Source organism: Schistocerca serialis, chromosome 3, assembly GCF_023864345.2.
Source record: "Schistocerca serialis cubense isolate TAMUIC-IGC-003099 chromosome 3, iqSchSeri2.2, whole genome shotgun sequence".
NCBI lineage: Eukaryota > Metazoa > Arthropoda > Insecta > Orthoptera > Acrididae > Schistocerca > Schistocerca serialis.
In genome coordinates, this window is record NC_064640.1 from 254,511,775 (window position 1) to 254,536,344 (window position 24,570).

General features: G+C 38.3%; 1 protein-coding gene across 1 annotated transcript in view; it reads left to right on the forward strand.

Annotated features, from left to right (window-relative positions):
• Positions 1–451: 451 nt before the first annotated feature.
• Positions 452–24,570, forward strand: part of LOC126470011 (uncharacterized) — a 169,321-nt gene continuing 145,202 nt past the window's right edge. Inside the window, exon 1 of the mRNA XM_050097489.1 lies at positions 452–588. Coding sequence (XP_049953446.1) covers positions 513–588 — 76 coding nt within the window. The 5' untranslated portion in view covers positions 452–512. The remainder of the gene's footprint in view (positions 589–24,570) is intronic.

Here is a 24,570-nt window from a genome sequence, read left to right on the forward strand (position 1 = left end):
TGTATTTGGAAGACATTGAGGGGAGGATAGGATGTGACATTATATGGAACTAAAACGAACGTCAGTGACAGAAGCCATGACCGCGCCACCCCTCCACCCCTCACTCATCCCCCCCCCCTCCCCACCTCTCTTGTATCGATCCTTAGACTCCTCGGTGCGAATAGCTGAACAGATAAGTCCAATGAGAGAAAACGCTGTTGAGCAAGCTTAGGCAGCGGCGGCGCCGTGTGGTCCAGTTAGGCGGACAAAGCTGCTCTGAACGGAAACGGGATCACAGCTGAAACTCGAATTCTTGCAAGAACGGAGATAACAGTTTTGATTTCACAGCACACAATTAGCCGTTCCATACAGTGACCCCTGCGCCAGGAAACGGGCGCACAAAAGAGCGCTTCCGGCGCGCCAAGGCCGCTGGCGGACTGGCGAGGGTGTGTGGCTGGCGGGGCGACCAGCGGCCAGTTCGTGCCTCAGTTCCAACATGAACGCATGAGTCCCGCTGCAGTACACCGCCCAAAATGAGAAGGAAACACTATCTACCCACCATGGTGCACGCTATATCTGTCATCACCGTTCTCAAAATGATGGCTAACGGTAAGTTCGACGCACATTCTAAAGTTCGCCGTCTATTTTATTTCTGTAATACACAATTTTTTGACTAACGAGTTGAATTACTGACAGTGACAGAGCAGCTTAACTTCGGAAGCCGATATACTTTTATACATAGCACAGAAATACCTATCGGGTCCGCCATTTATTTTCTTCCATCATAGCTGGCGTTGATTTCAATGTAGAATATTTTTTGGATGCAATCCAATGCGCTATACTTTTAGTCTGTTAACAGTTCGCTGCGTACTTCGCACATTCGCAAAAGCTAAAACAATCCTTATGGGTGATCGGGTCAGGGAATATTCATCCAGCAACCTGCTGGAAAATCTCGTAGACTCTGATGCGTGTGACCAGTACTGACTGTGAAATAGTCACTAGCGTACAAGAAGGGTTGAATTCACCAAACCGCCAAGCCGCTGGCTCTCCGGCGGGTCGACTCGGAGGGAAACGAGACTGCGCGGTACAAAGAGCTCCACTTGGCACGTGATCTCTGCGAAATAAGGCAGTGGCCGCAGCAGACACGTGACTCTGGGGCACGGCGCTCTTCCAGTAATCGCTGGAGTTTCGTCATTGGACTCTATCTGAAGTTTTTTTCACTAATCTTTCGTAACAGTTGTCATGAGAAGAACTATCCTAGAACGAAACGCTTAATGGACCAATCACATTCCCGTAATTCCAGTTGTTAGACTGCCGTATTTAACTGAGAGTGTGACTGGGCTGCTACTTCATCTTCTGTTTATAATCCAACGCTATTACTATTCACATAAGTACGATGATCGCAAGAAGTAAACGAAGTTTACTAAGACTACATTTCATTGCTTGTCAAAAACGAAACGTGGAAAAAATCACAGACGACAAAATAAATCTGACATGCTTGAAACCGTATCATTAATGGTGCTATCTTCTCTCTATCTGAATTAGTTTAATTGAGTTAAGAAATGCTATTATTTTTTGCTAGAGCGCCGTAATTTTCAAAATTAAAGTATTTGAGAATGAAAGCATCGTATTCTTAGAGGGTTTGTATGAACCTATTGTGGCCATTTTCAATGTGGGTAGTGATACCACCATAGCGCACGCCATTGTCGATAAATGATCTACTAAGGTCGTTTTATGTTCTGTTTTTCTGATTAAAACTTGCGGTATATATGCTCGTAAACGTGAGGAATGTAAAACGTTCTTGTAGTTGCTGAAATTGTTAATTTGTCGTCCTTTTTAATACAATATATCTACGATTGGCATCCTTGTAATAACCTTCTAAATTTTGATGCCTATTTACTGGCCTGCGTTGCCACTACTGCATAGTGCTTATCACTCTCCAGCAAAAAGCCGTCATTTGGTGTTTCTTTAATTTTAAATGTTATTTGTTATACTGTTTTTCTTCTTTTTCTGCTTTAGCGAGTAACAAGTTAATTTGCAACGTTACTATATATACATATATTGTGTAAGGATGGTACATGATGCCATGTTGCGTAATTTTCCTAATGTCGGCAGTCATATCACCCATGAATTATTGGTTCTAAACATCCCCGCGGTTTTAAAGTTTGTGTTCTTTTTTAAGGGAGTGGTAGGGAAATTTTTTGATTTGTTCATTGCATCTCAGCGGTGTTGGTTGCATAAGCTTAGCATTTTTTGTTTACTGGTTGTATGGAATATTGTTGTGAGTGTATCAGCTGAGCTTCTAATCTCGCGAGTTTCTTGTTACGACGTTAGTTCATTGTTTTTGCTATTTCAGCTTCAGAAGATAACTAGAATCACAAGCTCAAATATGTATTTGAAATTGTAGTTGTAATCTCTACATCACCTTGGTAAGATGTTTCTTTTTATAAACATAACACGTTTAGGTTGAAAAATACTGTTCCTGAGAAACTACTAAGGCGGTTTAGCATTTATATCGTGGCTTTTCTGGGCGGTAGTTTGCTATAACCACTCGATAAAGCAAATTCTATTTCGTTTACTATGCTGTATTATTTCGTCTGTTGTCTCCACTTGGTTTTTAATTGTTACGTCTGACAAGCATTGCAATACATTAGCAACAGTACTTTTTTGCACAAACAGTTAGTTTCTTTTAATTATTACTAGCTTCTGAGTGGTAGTAAACAATAGTAGCTTTTTCCGTGTGCATTAGTGTTTTATTCTCAATTTCTTCCTGTTTCTGTTTTTACCTGAACTATTCTCGCACGTGCACTGTAGGTTCACACCGTCATAAGCCCCATTGTCCCGCGATTCGAATGCATCAAAAGATCTTGTTCAGTAGTGCGTTAGCAAAGAGTTTTGGAGTACTTCGTTTAGTACATGCTGTTAGTTCTTTAGATAATTCGGTCTGGCTGCGAAAGTTGACAAGAAACTGTATTAGTTGTGAGTCGATATAGTGGGGGTGTGCCACAGTCCGAAAAGAACTGCGCTGGCCATGGTCGACAGGCATTAGGCTGCTTCTCTGGACTGTGGTGGCTCTTGGATCTTTGTGCAACGACTGCGGAACCTCAGATGTGTCCGGCGTCACCTTGGATCCTTGACGCGACAGCGTCTTTCTTGCGCTTCACCTTGCAGGTTCGTCTTCACCCGAAATTCAATAGCGGTTAGTGGCTGGGTCAGAAATGTCCAACCAGGAGACGAGTGTGCATAATGGGCACACGGCTATAGATATAGGCGTTTTCACCAGGCGTTAGGGGGTTGACTTGATAAGACGAATGACCCGTCAAGAGTGGCTCCATAGTTATGACTACGGCCGATATTCCAGAAAGATCTGTACTTCCACAAAGGAAAGAACTGCTCAAATGTTACGCACATGATGTAACTCCTATGAAAAATAGCAGTCAGACTGGGAAGGAAGAAAAATACCGTCTTTTTACGCCTACTGAGATTTCTCACTCGAGATAAGTAGTGGATGACATTGGCAGCTGTCGAACACACTGAGTGCAGTCAGCAGCAATTCATTAATGTTAACGTCAATGATGATTTCGACTTTGGTTCTCAGGTAATCATTACGGCCTCCATTCAACCCCTGGCCCAAGTGGTGAAAATGGCTAATTTCTCTAGCGAGGTAGAACCACAGCTCTCGATTTTTAGCATCCTTCCCAGAACTGACAGCGATCCTTTGATTTGGGACCAACTGGAAGCATAAAATAGAGGCTCCGTCGAAAATGTGACGATTCAGTACGCAGGTTTTTTGCCCTTTGCTATCACATTTGGAACTGATAGGTCTCTCTGAATAGGTCAGGCGTGAATTATACTCCGGAAGTTGCTACTCGCTTAACGAAGTACGGGTCGCATGCATATAAATTTTTTTAGGTCAGTCAAACCCATTTTCCAGTCACAGTCTTCATCATCCACTAAGTAAGCGCGCACAATATGCTCGTCAGCACAAGTTCATATTTCTCCGGCGGGTATGTGGTAAAACTAAAATTAATTGAATTGCATAAACCACTTCTTTACCCTATGTTCTAGCCGCGCGGTCTAAGGGCGCCTTGCCACGGTTCGCACAGCTGCCCCCGTCGGAAGTTCGAGTCCTCCATTGGGCATGGGTGTGTGTGTTGTCCTTAGCGTAAGTTAATTTATGTAGTAAGACTAGGGACCGATGACCTCAGTAGTTTGGTCCCATAACAACTTAACACAAATTTCCATATTTCCCTATGATTCCTCTGTGAATATGGAACACATTCGCATATACGTTTAGTGTCGCAATCGTATTTGTACAATGGTCTGATTGTTAAATATACAATACGTATTGGCTGAATAGAACCTACTGTTATATTACACTGTTATATTATACCACCTATGAAATTCGTTCGTTGGAGTGTGATTTGGTGGAAAATTGTTTCGATTATACGTCTCATATTGCAGTGACTGTTGCTACCGCTGTCCCTTGCTCGTACGAGGAAAGCGAAAACTTTAGACTGTGGCTGAATCTTCATATACATCTTGGCTAAGTAGAGCTCTTTGTCAAAGGGAGCTCCAGACATAATATTTCAGCCACCCATTGCCTTTCACTTGCAATGTTGCTAAAGAATAATAGGCCTCTCTGTAAATCAGCCATCGCGTTATAATTGCCTCCATTTGCTGTCACCATTGCAAGATTTGTGTAATAACCATTTACTGTTATTACGATTTGCTTGGATCTGATTAATTCGCAATGCATTACCGACGATATCGAATGTATTCGGAAAACACACTTTGTCATATAACATACTAGCTAAATATTTCCAATTACCGTCAGAAAATTGAGTCATAATACTGTCTGGACTGAAAATTTATTGACAGGAAGAAACTAGCACATTACGTCGGTGGTGCAACGTTCAAAGAGACAGAAGAAGTTCCGGATGTCCTTCAGAAAAGTATGATAGGTCCATTTATGTTTGTAATATGTGTTAATGACTTAGTGGACAGTATTGTTTGCAGTCTCAGGCTTTTCGAAGATGATGTGGTTAGTTGTGGGGAATTGATATCGGAAAACAATTTTACTAACTTCCAATAGGATCTCGATAAAACATCAACCTAGTACACTCCACTGTAGATAAAGCAGATGTCTGGTATTGATTTACTGGTATGATACTGGAAAAACTTAAGTTTTCGTTACTTAATCAGTATTAGTCGTTACTGAATAGAAGGTCGCGTTACGAAACGGGAGGCGAACTGAATCTGTGACCGGTTTTGTTTGGATGGTTACGAACAGATCAATGACACGCGTCATTCCATTACACGTGTTCCAAGTAATACCCTGTGGCGCATTCTGTAACGGTAACAGGAAGTAACTTTACCACATGGTAACGACAGAAATGTCATGTAGTCATTCCTCAGATGTGTTCAGAAATTGCAAATGCATGGTGGATTATATGAACTACAGAATTAACGTTATTTAGCTGCATTACGCTGTTGAGTGTGGAACATTAAAATGACAGGAAATAGCGCCTAATACTTTCAGTAGACCGAGAAGTTTGTTGTGGGTGCCCAAATAACGACTAGGACTAATGTTCTATTTGGAGTCTACGAAGTGATTTTCCGTTACCTATCTGTCAGTCTGGTCATAAACCAGAATTCGGCTACTCGTGCGGTGTGTTAGGGCAAAGAAATAACTGCACATTCAGCGCATTTAATGAAAGCGTATATACAGGGCGACTTCAGTAACTATTTTATTTATCTGCATGAATTTATGTGGCTCGATGAGCGTTTGAAGGATAAATATCTCTTGTCCTTACAGAACATGATGCACTAGTCAACGTTTAGCTATTGTGTTGTAGAGTAACGTTCTATTCTACAGGGTGATATTTTCTACCGTGTACAAACTCTAGGGATTGATCGATGAGAGGATACGGAACAAAAAAGGTCTAATAAAATTATGTCCGAAAATGTAGAGACCGTTCGTTCAATCATACATTGTTACAGAGACTGTGGTCTGATATGCGCTGTACCATTCAGCCACAGTTGCAGTATGTGCTGAAAATGGTTCCATGTGCATGCGTGTACGCGCCGTATCATGTTCTGTCTCACACGTTCGCATCGGTCGGGATGCATCCAACAGTGTGCAAGGCAGCATGAATACGCTGTTCCAGTGTCTCCACACCTGGAAGAGGCTTCGCGCACACGATACTTGTGAGATGACCTCATAACCAGAAATCGCACGGGTTGAGATCCGCTAAAGGAGCAGGCCATGCAACTGGACCCCCTCCTCCGCGCCATCGAGCAGGGAAGATACGAGTGAGATGCGTCCGGATGTTAACGGCCAAGTGGGCTGGAGCACCATCATGTAGCAGCCACATAATTTTTCGAATCATCAATGGCACTTCTTCCAGCAGGGGATGCAAAGTCACCCACAAGAAACGCCGGTAGTTCCGGCCTGTTAGGTGACGTGGAAGGAAGACTGTTCCCAAAATACGGTCGGCAATTAACCCGGCCCACACATTCCGGCTGCACCGATGCTGATGATTCGCTGTCACCATGCCATGAAGATTCTGCATACTATCCCACCGATGACTGTTATGAAAGCTGAAGATACCACTGCCCATAAAGGTGGCCTCATTTGTGAATAGGATGTATGACACAAATCCCGGAATCGTGGTTGCCTGGTGAAGAAACCAGTGGCAAAACTGCTCCCGATGTGGAAGATCTGTCGCCAGTAAGCCCTGTACACGCTGTAAGTGATAAAGGCAATAACAATTTCTTTGGAGAATGTTCCAAACGATCATCTGGCTTACGCTTTACTGGCGGGCCATTTGCCTGGTACTGACACGGCGGTTGCCTTCCACAGTGTTAATCACATTTTCCTCCAAGTCTGGTGTCCGAACTACGTGTACGTCCTCCATGATTTCCTGCTTCCTGAAACGACCCTGTCTCAGACAAACGGTGAAACACTGTTGCAAACATTGAATGCTGTGGTTATTGTCGCCGGGGATAGGTCTCCTGATACAACCTTGCTGCCCGCCGCCATTTGTTATTTGCCTTTCCATAAGTAAACACCATGTCGGCAAGCTCTCGATTCGAATACGGAACCATTGTGTGCAACGCTGTATCAGATCCACTACAAGGTGAGTCAGCAACAGAAGTGAATGGCACACAACATTACCAGTTACTATGGAAGGAGATGGCGCTAGGGCATGGGGTATGAGCAACGGTACCACCTACTAGGAGGGAACCATGCATGCTGTAACTGTGGCTGCATGGTACACGCGTATTAGACCGCAGTCTCTGTAACAAAGTATGATTGAATAAGTGGTCACTAGCATAGAAATCCTGCATTTCGGACATAAATTCCGTATTCTGTCATCGATCAATCCCTAAAGTTTGTACACGGTGGACAAAATCACCCTGTATTCTTCGTCTATTTTTATCACATCGTGTTGCAAAAACATATATTTCTCTTACGCTCCTGAAACATGAATCCTATGCACATAATGAGTTAATTTAATATATAACTAAAATTTATTTATTTGCAGTTCAGTTACAATATGTTATATTGGTTCTAAAATAGACATTAAACAGTATACTATACAACACATACTATAATGAACCACAGACCTTGCCGTTGGTGCCTCAGCTATACAGATAGCCGTACTGTAGGTGCAACCACAATGTGGGGGTAACAGCTGAGAGGCCAGACAAACGTGTGGTTCCTGAAGAGGGGCAACAGCCTTTTCAGTAGTTGGAGGGTCAACAGTCTGGATGATTAACTGATCTGACCTTGTAACATCAACCAAAACGGCCTTGCTGTGGTGTTACTGCAAAAGACTGAAAGCAAGGGGAAACTACAGCCGAAATTTTTCCTGAGGGTATGCGTCTCTGCTGTACGGTTGAATGGCGATGTCATCCTTTTGGGAAAATATTACGGAGGTAAAATAGTCCCCAATTCGGATCTCCCGGCGGGGACTACTCAGGAAGATATCGTTATCAGGAGAAACGAAACTGACTTTCTACGGATCAGAGCGTGTAATGTCAGATCCATTAATCGGGCAGGTAGGTTAGAAAATTTAAAAACGGAAGTGGACAGGTTAAAGTTAGATATAGTGGGTGTTAGCGAAGTTCGGTGCCAGGAGTAACAGGACTTCTGGTCAGGTGAATACAGGGCCATAAATACAAAATCAAATGGAGGTAATGCGCGAGTAGGTTTAATAATGAATAAAAAAATAGGAATATGGGTAAGCTACTGTCAACATCATAGTGAACGCATTATCATAGCCAAGACAGACACGAAGCCCACACCCACAACAGTAGTACAAGTTTATGTGCCAACTAGCTCCGCAGATGATGAAGAGAATGAATAAATGTATGAAGAAATAAAAGAAGCTATTCGGATTATTAAGGATACGAACATTTAATTGTGATAGGGCAATGGAATTTGATAGCAGGAAAAGGAGCAGAAGGGAAAACGGTAGGCGAATATGGACTGGGGGAAAGAAGTGAAAGACGGAGCCGCCTGGTAGAATTTTTACAGAGAACAATTTAATCATAACAGACACTTGGTTTAAGAATCATGAAAAAAGGTTGTATACGTGGAAGGGATCTAGAGACACCGGAAGGTTTCATATTCATATATAATGGTAAGACAAAGATTTCGGGACCAGATTTTAAATTTTAAGACATTTCCAGGGGCAGGTGTGGACTCTGACCGCAATTTATTGGTTAAGAACAGTAGACTGAAGCTGAAGAAACTGCAGAAACGTAGGAATTTAAGGAGATGGAACCTGGTTAGACTGAAAGAACCAGAGATTTTAGAGAATTTCACAGGGAGCATTGGGGAATGATTGACAAGAACAGGGGAAGGGAACACAGTAGAAGAAGAATCAGTAGCTTTGAGAGATGAAATAGTGAAGGCAGCAGAGAATCAAATAAGTAAAAAGACAAAGTCTGGTAGAAATCCTTATATAACACAGGACATATTGAAGTTAACTGATGAAAGTAGAAAATATGAAAATGTAGTAAATGGAGCAAGCGAAAGAGAATACAAACGTCTAAAAATGAAACTGACAGGAAGTGCAATATGACTGAGCAGGAATGGCTAGAGGACAAATGTAAGGATTTGGAAGCATATATCGCTAGTGGAAAGATAGATGCCGCCAACAGGAGAATGAAAGAGTCCTTTTGAGAAAAGAGAACCACCTGTATGAATATCAAGAGGTCAGACGGAAAACCAGCCCTAGGTAAAGATGGGAAAGCAGAAAAGTGGAAGGAGTATATAGAGGGTCTATATGTACTTGTATTATGGAAATGGAAGAGGACGTAGATAAAGAAGAGATGGAAGATATGATACTTCATAAATAATTTGACACAGCACTCAAAGTCTTAAGTTGAAAGAAGCCCCCGAGAGTAGACACTATTCTCTTAGCACTATTGACAGTCTTGTCAGATCTGCGCGGAGTGACAGCGCGGTTTGAGGCGCCATGTCACAGATGGCGTGGCCCTTCCCACCGGAGGTTCGAGTCCTCCCTCGGGCATGAGTGCGTGTGTTGTTCTTAGCATAAATTAGTTTAAGTAGTGTGTAAGTTTAGGGACCGATGACCTCAGCAGTTTGGTCCCTTAGGAATTCACACACACACACACACACACACACACACACACACACATACCCTTGGGAGAGCCATCCATGACAAAACTCTTCCACCTGGTAACTAGATGTATGAGACAGGCGAAATACCGTCAGACTTCAAGAAAAATATAATAATTCCAGTTCCAAAGAAAGCAAGTGCTGACAGGTGTGAAAATTACCGAACTATCAGTTAAATAATTCACGATTGCAAAATACTAACACGAATACTTTGCAGAAGAATGGAAAAACTGGTAAAAGCCTACCTAGAGAAGATTAATTTGGATTGCGGAGAAATGTAGGAACACGCGAGACAATACTGACCCTACGATTTCTCACAGAAGATAGGTTAAGGAAAGGCAAATCTTCGTTAACAGCATTTGTAGACTTAGAGAAAGCTTTTGATAATGTTGACTGGAATACTCTCTTTCAAATTCCGAAGGTGGCGGGTGTAAAATACAGGGACCGAAAGGCTATTTACAATTTTCGCAGAAACCAGATGGCAGTTATAAGAGACGAGGGGCCTGAAATGAAAGAAGTGATCGAAATGCGAGTGAGACAGGCTTGTAATCTATCCCCGATGTTTGTTGAGCAAGCAGTAAAGGGAACAAAAATAAAATTTGGAGTAGGAATAAAAGTCCAGGAAGAAGAAATAATAACTTAGAGGTTCGCTGATGATAATTTAATTCTGTCAGACACAGCACGGGACTTGGAAGAGCACTTTAACGGAATGGACAATGTCTTGAAAGGAACATATAAGACGAACATCAACAAAAGCATACCGAGGATAATGGAATGTAGTCGAATTAAATAAGGTAAAGCTGAGGGAATTAGATTAGGAAATGAACACTTAAAGTAGTAGATGAGTTTTGCTATTCGGGCAGCAAACTAACTGATGATGGTCGAAGTAGAGAGGATATAAAACGTAGACTGCCAATGGCAACAAAAGTGTTTCTGAAGAGTATAGATTTAAGTGGCAGGAAGTCTCTTCTGAAACTATTTGTACTGAGTGTAGGGCATGTATGGAAGTGAAACATGGACGATAAACAATTTAGACAAGAAGAGAATAGAAGCTTCTGAAATGTGGTGTTACAGAAGAATGCTAAATATTAGGTGGGTAGATCACGTAACTAATGAGGACGTACTGAATAGAACGGGGGAGAAAAGAAACTTGGGACACAACCTGACTAGAAGAAGGGAACGGTTGGTAGGACACATTCTGAGGCATCAAGGGAGCACCAATTTGGTACTGGAGGGAAGCGTGAGGTGTAAAAATCGTAGAGGGAGAACAAGAGATGAATACAGTAAGTAGATTCAGAAGGATATAGATTAAGTAACTACTCGGACATGAAGAGGCTTGCACAGGATAGAGTAGCATGTAGAGATGCATCAAACCAATCTTCTGAATGAAGACCACAACAACAATAACATTTGAATAAAATTTAAGCTGTCTCACTATGTTTTATCATTATGCTTTTTACGAAGAAAAGTAAAATAGGTAGGAGGGAAAGAAAAGCGAAAACGTGAAAAAAAGGAAGAGAAAGAGAGGAGAGAAAAATGATTGCGCATTAAGAAAAGGAGTATGTGTACTTCCTAGTGATATTTGTGATTGGATTAAGGGTTTCTTGGTAGGGAGGACACAGCATGTTATCTTCGATATTAATTTCAGGCGTGCCCCAGGGAAGTGCTTTTGGACTTTTGCTGTTCACGTTTATTACTGACCTTGCAGATAATGTTAATAGTAACAGTAATTTTTCACAGATAATGTAGTTATCTGTAATGAAGTACTGCTTGGAAAAAACTGCACAAATGTTCAGTCAGATCTTGACAAGAATCCGAGGTGGTGCAAAGATTGGCAATTTGCTTTAAATGTTCAGGAATCAAAATTTCTCATTTCACAAAACGAATACGGTAGTATCCTATAAGTACAATATCAATGAGTCACAGTTCGAACCACTAAACTCATACAAATACTTGGGTGTAGCTATTAGTAGGTATATGAAATGGAACGACGATACAAGATCAGTCGTTGGTAAAATATGTGGCAGACTTCAGTTCATTGGTAGAATACTGTACTACCAAATAAGATTAACAGGAGATATTGAAACTATACAAAGAAGGGTAGTACGAATGGTCTCATATTTGTTGACCCACTGGAGAGCGTCACGGAGGTGCTGAAAGAACTAAAATGGAAGACGCTTGAAGATGACGTAAACCATACCGTGAAAGTTTACTCTTTTGTTCAGATTTTCGTTGGTTGGTTCTACCTTTTTCTTTCTTGTTATAGAGTGACAAGCCTGTTTTTGTTTAATAAGGACTTGTTCACATCATCCAGATTTTGTAGAGATTTTATGCCTGTTATCTTTCTGCCAGTAATATCTTCAGTAAACCATCTACTTCAGTTACAATTCTTAAATCCTAAAATTTTCTTTGAGTTATCTCTTGTTATATCGTTTAAGTATTTCTATTCATTTCCAATTGCAGTAACTGAAGAACTATTTGCAGAGCAATTTGTGCTGCCTTTATTTACAAAATCCTCTACGAATTCCTGACATATTATGAGGTCTGTGAGTTTTGATGTATTTGTGTGTGTGTGCATATTCTGCCACTGCCATTTACATAATGACAAATGAACATTTTAGTTAAGAAGAAGTTTGAGTGACAGTCCACTCCTGACAAAAGCTATGCTTGTTTTGTGATTTCTCTGGAATATATGATCAATTTGACTTTGTGTAATGCTATCTGCAGAGACCCATGTAAGTTTGTGTATATTTGTGTGGGGAATTAATTATGTATAATTACAGTATTCCTTGTAACAAAGTCTAGCACTTTGATTGCATTATTTTTTATATTTACATAAACTATGTTCCCAAACTGCTGTTATAAAACAAAATTTGTGTCCTATTTTTGCATTTAAATCACCAATAAGCATCTTAATACTTAGGAAAAGTGCCATAAGGATCTTGATGCCTTTCATCAAATTAGTCTTTAGTTTCGTCATCTTTTGCTTCTATAGGTACACATACATTGATGATAATTGTAGATATCTACATTCATTTATGAGCTGGCCAATTCTCTCATTTCTTGCCTGCAGTTTGTTAACAGTGGGGCTGATACTGCAGTTCGCTATGAAGCCAGTTCCAAATTCATATTTTCCAGAGATATTTACACAATAAAGTATTGTGGTGTTATCTTTTGACACGGTAGCTTCATTCTTGTTCCATTCATTTTGTATCTAAAGACATCATCAATTACAAAGGATATTGTGCTAGGTTTATAAGGGTTACTTACATTCCATGGACTCAAAAAAATTATCTCAATGGGACGATCATCACATTTCTAATGTATAGCTGAATTGTTTATAAGGTTAACAATTGCTTTTGTTTGTAAAATGATTTCGTGGTCAGTTCGTTAGTCTATGCACAACTGCTAACCTGAAAGATCAAGTGATTTGTCTTTGAAGTTATATTCCTGTAGTCTTTGAAGGTCAGTTGCTCACTGGAATTAGAACTTTTTAAAAAAGCATTTTGACCCACCAGCTGTATATATCACATTTATTCTAACCCAGTTTCAGTTTTAGAACCATCAACACAGGAAAATTTGTACACTGATGAATTAGAAATTAATTAAATTGAAACAAGATGCAGCTGCAAGTATACTATAAACTTGCTCCTTAATAGCATGCATAAACGCAGTAACCTTAAGAACAGTTTGAATCACAAAACACAATAGTGTATAGTATATATGTGTATACTATACTGTATTGTATTCTTATGGTTTATAGCACTGGACATGCAGCTGTATCTTGTTTGAATGTAACGTATTTTTGATCCATCGATGTACAGCTTCTGCTCCATGATGATGGTTGCTAAGACTGAAACCAGTTGGGAATAAAGGTGTATACATAGGTCTGGTGGCTGAAAATGCTTTTCTTCAAATTTCCCACTGGAAGGCTTCAGGTGCTGTCTTTCGCCCACACCAGTTATTTCAGTTTTCTGCTAAACAGCAAAACTATTGAGCCACAACGGGAAGGCACACAATGAGAGAGCAACAGCTGTACAGGGGATAAGTCACAACAATGAATAAAATACAGGGACAAAAATGCTGTAGTATCAAGGGTGCAGAATATGCGATGCATCATCACTGTACTGGAAATGTATAAAGTACATAATCATAGTAAATAACCAAAGTTAACGAATACTGAAACAGAGTAATGATAAGGAGTATTTGACTGGCATGGTATATCATGTGACTAAAAGTGATGAGGTGGACATTTGCAATTGCAACTTCAGTTCATATTTAGCTGCTAGTGGCGCTAATACGAACTCTCACTTATCCAAGTCTACTTCCCATCAAGAGAATTGAGGCTTAGAGAAATGGGTCGTCCATTCATCACTGACAGCTGCAACAAAGGAATTCAGTATATTTACAATGACATTCAAATCAGAATTCTAAGTTGTGTAAACCCTAAAATTAATGAACTCTTACTTTTAGATTCATACCAGTATTAATTTCCGATATTCGATGTTGGTAGGTAACAGTAAAGTGCTCACAATATTAGGTTTTTTTTTTCCATGTCACTAGCATGTAGAGCAGCAAAACCCCCTGAGTGTCTTGTGGGCCAAGCAGAACCGCATTGTAAATCCTTCTGCGAACAGAACACTGCTCTTGGTATATCATCCACAATATTTTCTTCAAAGTAGTACGCTTCCATTGGAGAACGACATGCGGACCAGGATTTACTACAGCAAAATAAGAGGGTTATATTTTAAATAAGACCATTTGTGAATGAGAGTGAGTCTGACATGTCACTGTTGCAGTGGGCAAATGCAACTGCTCGCAGAATGCTTTGCGCGTGTTTAGATGTCCTGTCAGCCGTATCGTCTGCCTGTGTGCTGAGATGTAGAAATTTATAATTTCGAATACCACTGAGTAGCCCGCTTACTGTGAGATAATATCTGTAGCTCCATTCATTAGTGGAAAAAACTTAGCACCAACGCAAATTCACTGTCAATTTTGTGAAGTTTACGGTGACAATGTTGTGAGTGACAGTAAAGTTGGAAAGTCGGTGAGAATACTCAAGGACAGGCGGATTAATGGGCATGAGGTCGACCTTCTCCTATTTCTGATGATTTGCTTCCTGATGTGAAAACCAAAATTCGAGAGGATTAGTGAGTCACGATTTCGAATTTGCCAATTTAGTTTCCACAGATTTCAAGGTTCGTTCTATAAAACATTGTTTCTAGAAACTGAGTTACCAAAATTATGTTCTTGACGGATTTCAAGCCTGTTTTCTGACGATCACAAAACAAACAAGGGAAGCTGTGCTTTATCATTTTTGACTCGATCCCATCAGGAAAGAGATGAATTTTTGGCCCCCATCTTTAGAGGATCTGAAACTTGAGTGTCTCACATGACTTCTGAGACCAAGCAACAGCCAATGAAATAGCGACACACATCGTCACCAATCAGAATGAAACCCAAAGAGACAACCTAAGTATGAAAGATCACAACAAATGTCTTTCGGGACAGGCTAGGGAATTTGTTAGTGAAATTTACGCTGAAGGGTACAACAATCAATTATGATGCATATTAGATGACCTAAGAAAATTCTGGCGTGCCATAAAAAACACGCAACATGGCTGACTGTTTTCCGATGTGATGTTGCTCTGCAGCAGTGCGAGGCACAAAAAACAATGTCTACTCATGTCTTTTGGATGGAAACAATTGGATCATCCACCTTGCAACCCAGATATTGCACCCAGTGATCATCAATTGTTTCAGTACTTAAAGGAGTTAATTAGTGGTCAATGGAACAAAGATGATGAAGGAGTGACAATTTCAGACATAGACTGGGTTCCTTCAAAGGTGGAAGATTTTTTTGACATCAGAGTTCAGAAATTTGTTGAGTGGTATAACAGATTTGAACAACAATTGAAATTACGTGAAATGCATACTGTTGTAATAAGATCCACCAAATGTGTCTTTTTGTGTTGTATGTGCTACTCGAACAGTGGCTCAGTTTCAAGTTGTATCCAAATACAATCAAGATATCACCAACATATATGTCTATTTTTATACAGATAACCATACAATTTTTGGTTGTATTACAACTTTTTACTTATGTTATAAGATCTTAAATGTCATTTTTCAAATATGATCTACTTTTGTTTTGAATTATTTGTGCATGGTTGTTACAACATAGATGCATCAAAGATAAGGTTTGTTATTAAATTCATATTTTTGAAAAAATTCAATTTATATTGCATGTAAAATTTAGGACTGTCTGTTGTTCTGAATTATTTATGACCAATAAGAGGTTTGTCGAAGTTCTCAATATATCTTTTATTCCTAAATTCTGTTTCTTTATTTAAAACATTATTCATATCTTTGCCAACTGTGTGTAAATTTCTATTTCCTCTAAGATGTTCATCTTTTTTCTAGTCTACGAAGAATATAAAGATTAGTGTTTATGTCTGCTAAAGACTGTCAATCTGTTGAAGATTCACACTAAATGTGGAGATGTTGCTTTCACTTTTCTTTACATTTTCTTATTATACTGCAGTAAATTTTCATCATGTTTGTCTGAGCAAGAACATCTCACAGTTGTTAATTTAATGTTATATATTCCTAAGTAATGCTTTTTGTCTTTGTATGTTCTATGTTTTACCTTCATTCATAGTTTATTCTCTGTGTGATAGCTAATTTTAACACTAGTATTAAGAAATGTGTTACATATTATTGTCAAATATTTTCCATATATGGTAGCACAACGAATATTTGTTTCTTCTTTCTTTCTCCTTTTGATAATGTTATTTGTTAATTTTTGTTTGAAAATTTGACCCTAATTTTCTTTCTGTATATCTTATCACCTTTGTTAGGACTGCAGTCATGATCTGCAGGTCCAGTTGTAATTGTACACTATGCTGTCTTTATGTCTTCTTTGGTGAAGCAAACTCTGGTGACATGATCTACTGTAATATAAAAATATTCCGTTTTATGTGCTAATGGGTGACATGACACATAATGTATTTTACACTCACTTGCGGTTGGTTCATGAAATATCAAATTTAAAGACATAATTAAAATTATTTACTTTGATATTTAATAAGTTTATACTTTTTACTGATTCCCTTTCAAAGATAAATTTGAAGCTATTATTCATTTTATTTATTAGACAATAAAATAATTAATTTTGTCATTATTTCCATTAAAGAGAAAGAAAGAATGATCAGCGTAGTGTTGGTAACGAGTTACCTTCTCTGGAAAGTTTAGTTTCTAAGAAATTATTTGCCATATTTCCTGTAAGGCAATTTGCCAAAGCTAACCCATCTTTTTCCTTGCATATCTTTGATTGAAAAGTGAAATAATTGTGTGATAGCACTATTTCCAGGAGACTGGTAAGTTCATATATTTCTGGTTGGCTAATCTCACTAAAATTTAGCTGATTATTCCTTGCAATGTTTATGGTTTCAGTAATTGGCACATTGGTATACAAATTAGTAACTTCCAATTGTCCGCAGCTCGTGGTCGTGCGGTAGCGTTCTCGCTTCCCGCACCTGGGTTCCCGGGTTCGATTCCCGGCGGCGTCAGGGATTTTCTCTGCCTCATGATGACTGGGAGTTGTGTGCTGTCCTTAGGTTAATTAGGTTTAAGTAGTTCTAAGTTCTAGGGGACTGATGACCATAGATGTTAAGTCCCATAGTGCTCAGAGCCATTTAAACCATTTTTTTAACTTCCAATCAGATGAATTTTCCATTAACTGGCATTCTTGTGTCTTTAATCTGATTAATTAGGTCCATACTATTTTTAATTGTTTATTTCTTGGTGTATGTATATTTCTGGTTAAGCAATTTATTTAGTATTTCAGTAAGTAAGAGTACTGGAATATTTATGTAATTTAAAACAGGTCTAATAGGAATCCCTTGTTTTTGTAATTTAGGTTGTGCTCTCAGTTTAGATGCTTGGGGATTGACAATTATACAACCACTCATTTTTGCGCTAGAAAGATAAAATCACGTTTCTTAACTACTTGTTTAATAAGTGTCTGAAATTTGTTCATTGGAGCTATCTCTAATCACTCAGTCTTATTCACTCTGAAAAATTATTACTTTTTATAATATAGTCTTCTTTATATGTAAGTATAATTGTGTTGGCTTTATCTGCTTTCATTGCTACAGCATCATGTGATTATAGTTTTTTTAGTTAGTAAATTCATTAATATTATTTTTAGAGCTGTTAAATTCCTATAGTCGCTTACTGATGAGACCTGCAATTTTGCTGCTTATTTGGTTATCTGTTCCATTTTTGGTAATTTTGGCATCTAATGATCCTTTACTATGGTCAGTTATGTATTTGATATTAGCGTCACTAAATGTTGGAGGTATATTGTAGTTTAGTCCTTTATGCAACAATTCTGCTTCTTTCACATTTCATCAACCATCAAATTAACCTTAGGTGCATCTTTGTCTTAATCCTTATTTGTTTTCACAGTGAGAGCAGTAAAATTTTTGACGTGTCTTTGGCTGTTCACTTCGGTTTCTCTATACACATTTTGGCACTGTTCCCATTATTCAATCTGAATGGGTCTGAAGTTAATTTTTTCTTAATTTTGTATGTGCTAAGTAGCCACATAACCGAATAAGCAGGTAAATTACAGGTATTATCAATAAGCAACTACTGGAGACTAAGAATTTAAAAATAATAATGAGGAACTTACTAAGTTAAAAAACATCAATAATAAATTATAATCACGTTATTCTATAGTAATAAAAGCAGACAAAGGCAGTATAATTATACTTATGCAAAAAGAGAACTATATTACAGAAACAAAATAATTTTTCAGAGAGACTAACATTGTGAGATTAGAGAAAGACCAACTAAAAATTCCAGAAATTTTTTGAACATGCAGTTAAGAAATATGATTTTCTTCTTTCTAGCACTGAAATGAATATTTGAATATTAATGACTCAACTAGCATCTAATCTGAGAGCACAACCGAAAATACACAAAGAAAGGATTGCTATTAGACCTATTCTAAATTACAAAATACTTACTAAAATACTAAATAAATTGCTTAACAAAAGTTATACATACACCAAGAAATAAACAATTAAAAGTATCATGGACCTAGTTAATCAGATTAAAGTCACAAACATACCAGTTAATGAAAAAATCTTTTCATTATAAGTCACTCATATATACACAAAGGTTCCAGTTATTGAAACCATACACACCATAAGCACTCCGTCTTCAGGCCACGAGTGGCCTACTGGGACCATCCGACCGTCGTGTCATCCTCGGTGAAAGATGTAGATAGAAGGGGCGTGGGGTCAGCACACCGCTCTCCCGGTCGAAAGATGGTATTCTTGACTGAAGCCGGTACTAATAGGCCGAGTAACTCCTCAATTGGCATCACGAGGCTGAGTGCACCCCGAAGGGGAATGACCAAATAAATTTTGGCAAGATTAGCCAACCAGAAATACAGGGGTTGCACAACAATATGGAAACACCATGGGAAACGATTGCTTGAACATAAATGCAGATGCTAGCCAAGGTTGAAGGTTGAACTGATGTATTTCACCACTAAAATCATCTCTGTAATGGCATAAACACGTTACAAGTGTCAGTTGTGGTCAGAACGGTGTTCTGTGTACTGGTGAGTACGTTGTGTTGTAGCTAAGTGACTGTTTGGTGTTTCAAGAGGTATCATATCGAAGATTTTGTACTGCATACAGGGAAAAGGAAAAGCATCACACAAAGTCACAATTCAGAGGAAAGAGTGTGCCGAGTAATTATGACAGTCATTGAAAAGGATTGTAACGGAAATTAAAAGGGCGACAACCGCAAAAGTCACTGCAGAACTGAATGTCACATTCATGTATCCTGGCAGGGGATCCCATAAGTTAGGAATTGCAGAGGGAACTGTAATTCCAAAACCACACATCAGTGATTCAAATTCCTAATGCCAATAACAGGAAAACATGGTGCCAAAGCCATAAAGCCTGGATTACTGAACAACAGAAAAAAGTGATTTTGTTTGATGATTTTTGTTGCACACTATTTTCAACTTCTAGCTGAGTTTATGTCCCAAGAGTCAACTATGGTGGGGGTTCAGTGATGATTTGAGCAACCATATCATGTTATTCCATGGGCCCCACAGCTACTCTGCAAGCTCACATTACTGCTGAGTATTGTGTGATCATCCCATGGTAAAAAGTTTCTTTTCAACAAAGGTGATACAATGTTCAAAGAGAACATGACTCCTGTTCACACAGCCCACATGATCCATGACTGATTCTGTGAGCACAAAGATAAATTGTCACGTCTCCCCTGTTTTCGCCTGTCCAACACCATGAACAGATCTCAGTATTATTGGGCCTCTGTGATCTACTTTGGAGAGAAGGATGTGTAATCACTATCTGCCACCAACATTGTTACCCAAACTTGCCATTATTTTGCAGCAAGAATTGTGAAAGATTCTCTTTAAAACCAAAGAGGACCTGAATTTTACATTTAGAGATGACTGGAAGACATTTTGAATGCCGCCGGTTTTCCTACACCTTATTAGGCATGGTAATGAGTTGCGTTTTTGGTGTTTCTACATATTTGTCCACCCCATGTAAATGAATTGATCACTCTCCAACAAACAGCGCTGTCACACAATTATTTCACTTTTCAAGCAGATATATATATATAACCAAAATGAAGGTTAGCTATGTGAAGTAGCCTTGCAGGAACCCTGTCAAACATTTTCTTAGATCACTTAGAAAATAAAATTTTTAGAGAACAAATCCAATAGGCTGATGAAGTCACTTTATACTGACGCTATGTTGATGATTCCCTCATACTCTCCACGAAAATAATGACGAAATTAACTATTTTGACTAGCAAATGAATAAAATGAGTAATAGCATTAAGTTTATCATCGAATTTGAAACAGAAAAGAGCATAAACTTATTAAAAGTAAAAATAGATAATGATATTGTGTCCATAAATTTGACGTATTTCATAAACCCGCAAGCTTAGAAAACAAGGTATTTTCATACTACAGTAGAACATGTCATTCGAGTTCTCCTAACTAAAGAAAATATAAAGACAGACTCATATATAATTACAACTGTAGCCATAAATAATGACTACAGTACTAATATAGGCACGTTAAGAAAACTAAGGTCATATTTCCAAATGAAAATTAATGAATAACATTAGCAAAAGTAGAATGAAAGAAAAAATAAAAATTCTTTATGCTACCATATATGGGAAATATTTCTCACAAGCATGTAACAAATTTCGTAATACTAATGTTAAAATTAGCTTTCACACAGAAAAAAACTAGGAATGAAGGTAATACATATAACAGACAAACATAAAAATATGACCACTTAGGAGTATATAACATTAAATGCAACAACTGTGAGATGTTCTAGATCAGACAAATAGGATGAAAATTCAGTACAGTATAATAACAACATATAAATAAAAGTGATAGCACCTCCTCCACATTTCACATGAATCTTTGAGAAAAGCTACATTCTATAGCAGACATGAGGAATAAGCCTTACATTCTTCATAAAGCCGAAAAAGGAAGCTACTGAACATCTTAGAGGAAATAGAAATGTACGCACCTGTGGCAGATATCCAAATAACATTTTAAATGAACATGCCAGATGTAGAGATAGAAAAATATATTCAGAACTTCGACATTACTCTGATTGGTCGTAAATAATTCAGAACAAAAGATACTTCTAAATTTTAAATGCAATCTTAATCGACTTTTGTCAAAGATATGAATTTAATAACAAACCTTATCTCTGACACATGCATAAATGTTTTGAAATCCAAGTAGATCAAATCTGAAAAATGACATTTAAGATCTAATAACACAATGAAAAACTGTACATTTACATCTATAAAAATGCTGAAAATAGCGTGATTGTATTTAGGTACCACTTGAGAAAAAGCCATTGCTCAGAACTGGTAGTGACAATTAAAATACACATACAGCTGCTTTGATATATCTTATTATAACAGCATGACTTTCATATGATTTTTTTGAAGCTGCAGAACAGCAGGATATGCATATTATGTAGAAAAGTAGATAAAACTATGTATAATACAGACAAAAATATTTTAATGATATTTATAGCATTTTTCTTGTTATTAAAAACTGGACCTTATTTAAAAAATACATCTCATAGACAGTGACTGGAAGTTAACAACTACTGTGCCAAATAATCCTGATTGTGGAAATAAATACTAGAAGGTCATGGAATTCTTGAATGACAGTGGTGATAGAAAGAAGTTGGTTTGCTAGAATGAGCTTACCAGTTCACTACCCTCTTTGATGATCTAAGAGCATGTGTAGCTAAAAGACTGTGTAAGCCTTTGTTTTCCAAAGAAGACAGCCACGAACTAATAGCTCTTATTGAGATGATTAATGGCCATCATAATCCTTGTCACTAATTTCTGATACACTAAATGTGGGCATTTTCCCATTATTTCTAAGACTGGTGAATAGTAGTGCACTGAGCAGTTTAAACTATTTGATTCCTAACTATACGACACAACAGATATATATATATATATATATCTTAGTAAAAAAATAACATTTATAAACATTATTTTCTTACGCATCTAATATTGCATAACAAAATGTTATTATGGATTGCTCCTTTTCCAGTAGCAATTTATATTCTTCCATCGTAGCAGTTGTTTTCATCATATGCTCCTGTTTCCATTACCTGACTTCGACCTTTTCCTTACCCAGTTTCTTTTTTCGTCCACATAACACGTTCATTGAACTTAAAGGAGTAATTTCTTTATCTGAAAATGGTTTAAATCTGTTTGACACATTGGTATCGTTTTCTAAGACTTGTGGAACAAAATTTTCGTGGGACCCATATTAATCCGGTAACATTCATATTTGAAGGTATTGTGGAGAATAGTGCCCTGGATCGGGAAAAATATGTTTCTCCAGCTTTAATAGACTGTTCCGCCTCTATAGTTGAGTGGTCTGCGCAACCGCTTGCTAAGCCAATTGAGGAGCTACTTGACTGATTAGTGGCGGCTCCAGGGGCAACTGACTCCACGGCCCACTCCACACCACACCCAGTGACACCACTGTCAGTTGGTACCAATGTGCCTGCCAGGGACTATGGATAAAGTTAGAGAGAGCTTTAATATAACACTTATTTATAATACTTATATCTTCTTCGTTGGAGTCTGTGTTAACAAATTGCAAGTAGTTTCCACATAAATTAAAATTATAGGCAGACAGAACATAGTTAATAATCTTTTCTCATTCTTGATTGTCCAGAAGTTTTATTTGTACACCATTCGTCTTTTGTATGTTCTTACGTCCCCAGTAAACAAATTTCAGAACGCTGTTAAATACAACACAGCAATTGTTTCATACTGCATCTGATAATTTACATCACACAGAAGTGATTATCACAGAGTACAGCAGAGCATATTGAAAATACTAATTTTTGACATTTAATAAACTTAAGTCTTCCTGTGGTTCAAACATACCATCAATTCCATAATTATAAATTGTAGCTTACAGTATGATCATTCCAAGGTCTTTAGTCAAGGAAGACGCAAAAGATTCTTGTAGATTCATCTCAGGAGACATTACAAAATCGATGAGATGGCTAACTTTGTTCATTCTTGGACTTATGATTTCACATGTAAACTTGTTACATATCTTTATTCTGCAGTTGGAGCACATCCACGTTAAACAGTCTTATCATTGCATACAATAACAACGCTGTTTCCTTAGCGCTCGTCGTGCACACAGAAGTTATGGTTTGAAATTAGGTAGTCGCACATCTCCATTTGGTTGAAAATCCCAGCAAAGTCTTGTGTTTACCCAGGTCCATAATCGTCTACATAAAGCTATTGCAATAGTCCAGGCAGTTGCTCCATTAGACCATTCATTTTAATGTCAGCCACTATATGTGGTGTAGTCACAGGATGTTTAAATCTTCGTGAAATGGTTTCCAGTGCTCCATTGCCAGTTTTATCCTATATGCTTCTTACTGCCACATTATTCCTGCCTTGTAGGAGAAATGGTAATTTCATCTTGACACTGTTTCTCTAGAATGTTTCGTCTTTTCTTTATTAAAGTACATATATGTTGTGTCATCTTCCTCTTGTATCTAGGACAACGATTAGAATTCCAAGGTTTCTGTTACAAATTCCGATTACTTCCTTTGTATGCTGATATTTGTAACTGTGTCTTGAAATGAGTGGGAATTATAAAGGATTCTGATACACAGGTATAGACGCAGCTGTGGACGAAATGTCTCGAACCGAAAAATTTCTTCGAACACGGCTGTACAAACCAGAAGACTCCTCAGTATCTTTGATATAGAATGTTGGTGTGCAGGCCTAAATGTCTTCACGAATGTAGACAGTGTTGTAGATGGGGGGTCGGGAGTAAAATGATGTTTTTTAAACCTGTGGAAGACAGTCTACATCAACAAATGCCTGTAATGTGCCGATTCTCCTCTCACAATTCTACATTATGGCACTAAAACATGATTCTTTGATGGTGGCCAGTTTTTTTAGAATGAAGTGTTAAGATCATGATGTAATCATATTAATCTATCTACCTGTTATCTGTCTTGGTATAGAATCATACAACGAAGGCTTTCATGACTGGATGAGATGTTGATGAGTCTTCCAGGTTGCATGCCCGTGGTCAAAGAAACAGTTCGGTTCCTGACGTTTCGTCCAGAGCTGTGTTGAACATCTTCAGAGGTACTCCTGGCGAACGCTGTCAGTAGTCAGTGGTAAGACGCCACGACTCAGCGTCGCCAGGAGTATCTCCGAAGATGTCCAACGCAGCTCTGGGCGAAATGTCACGAACCGAAAAATTTCTTCGAACACGGCTGTACAAACCAGAAGACTCCTCAGTAACTTTGATATAGAATGTTGGTGTGCAGTGCCTC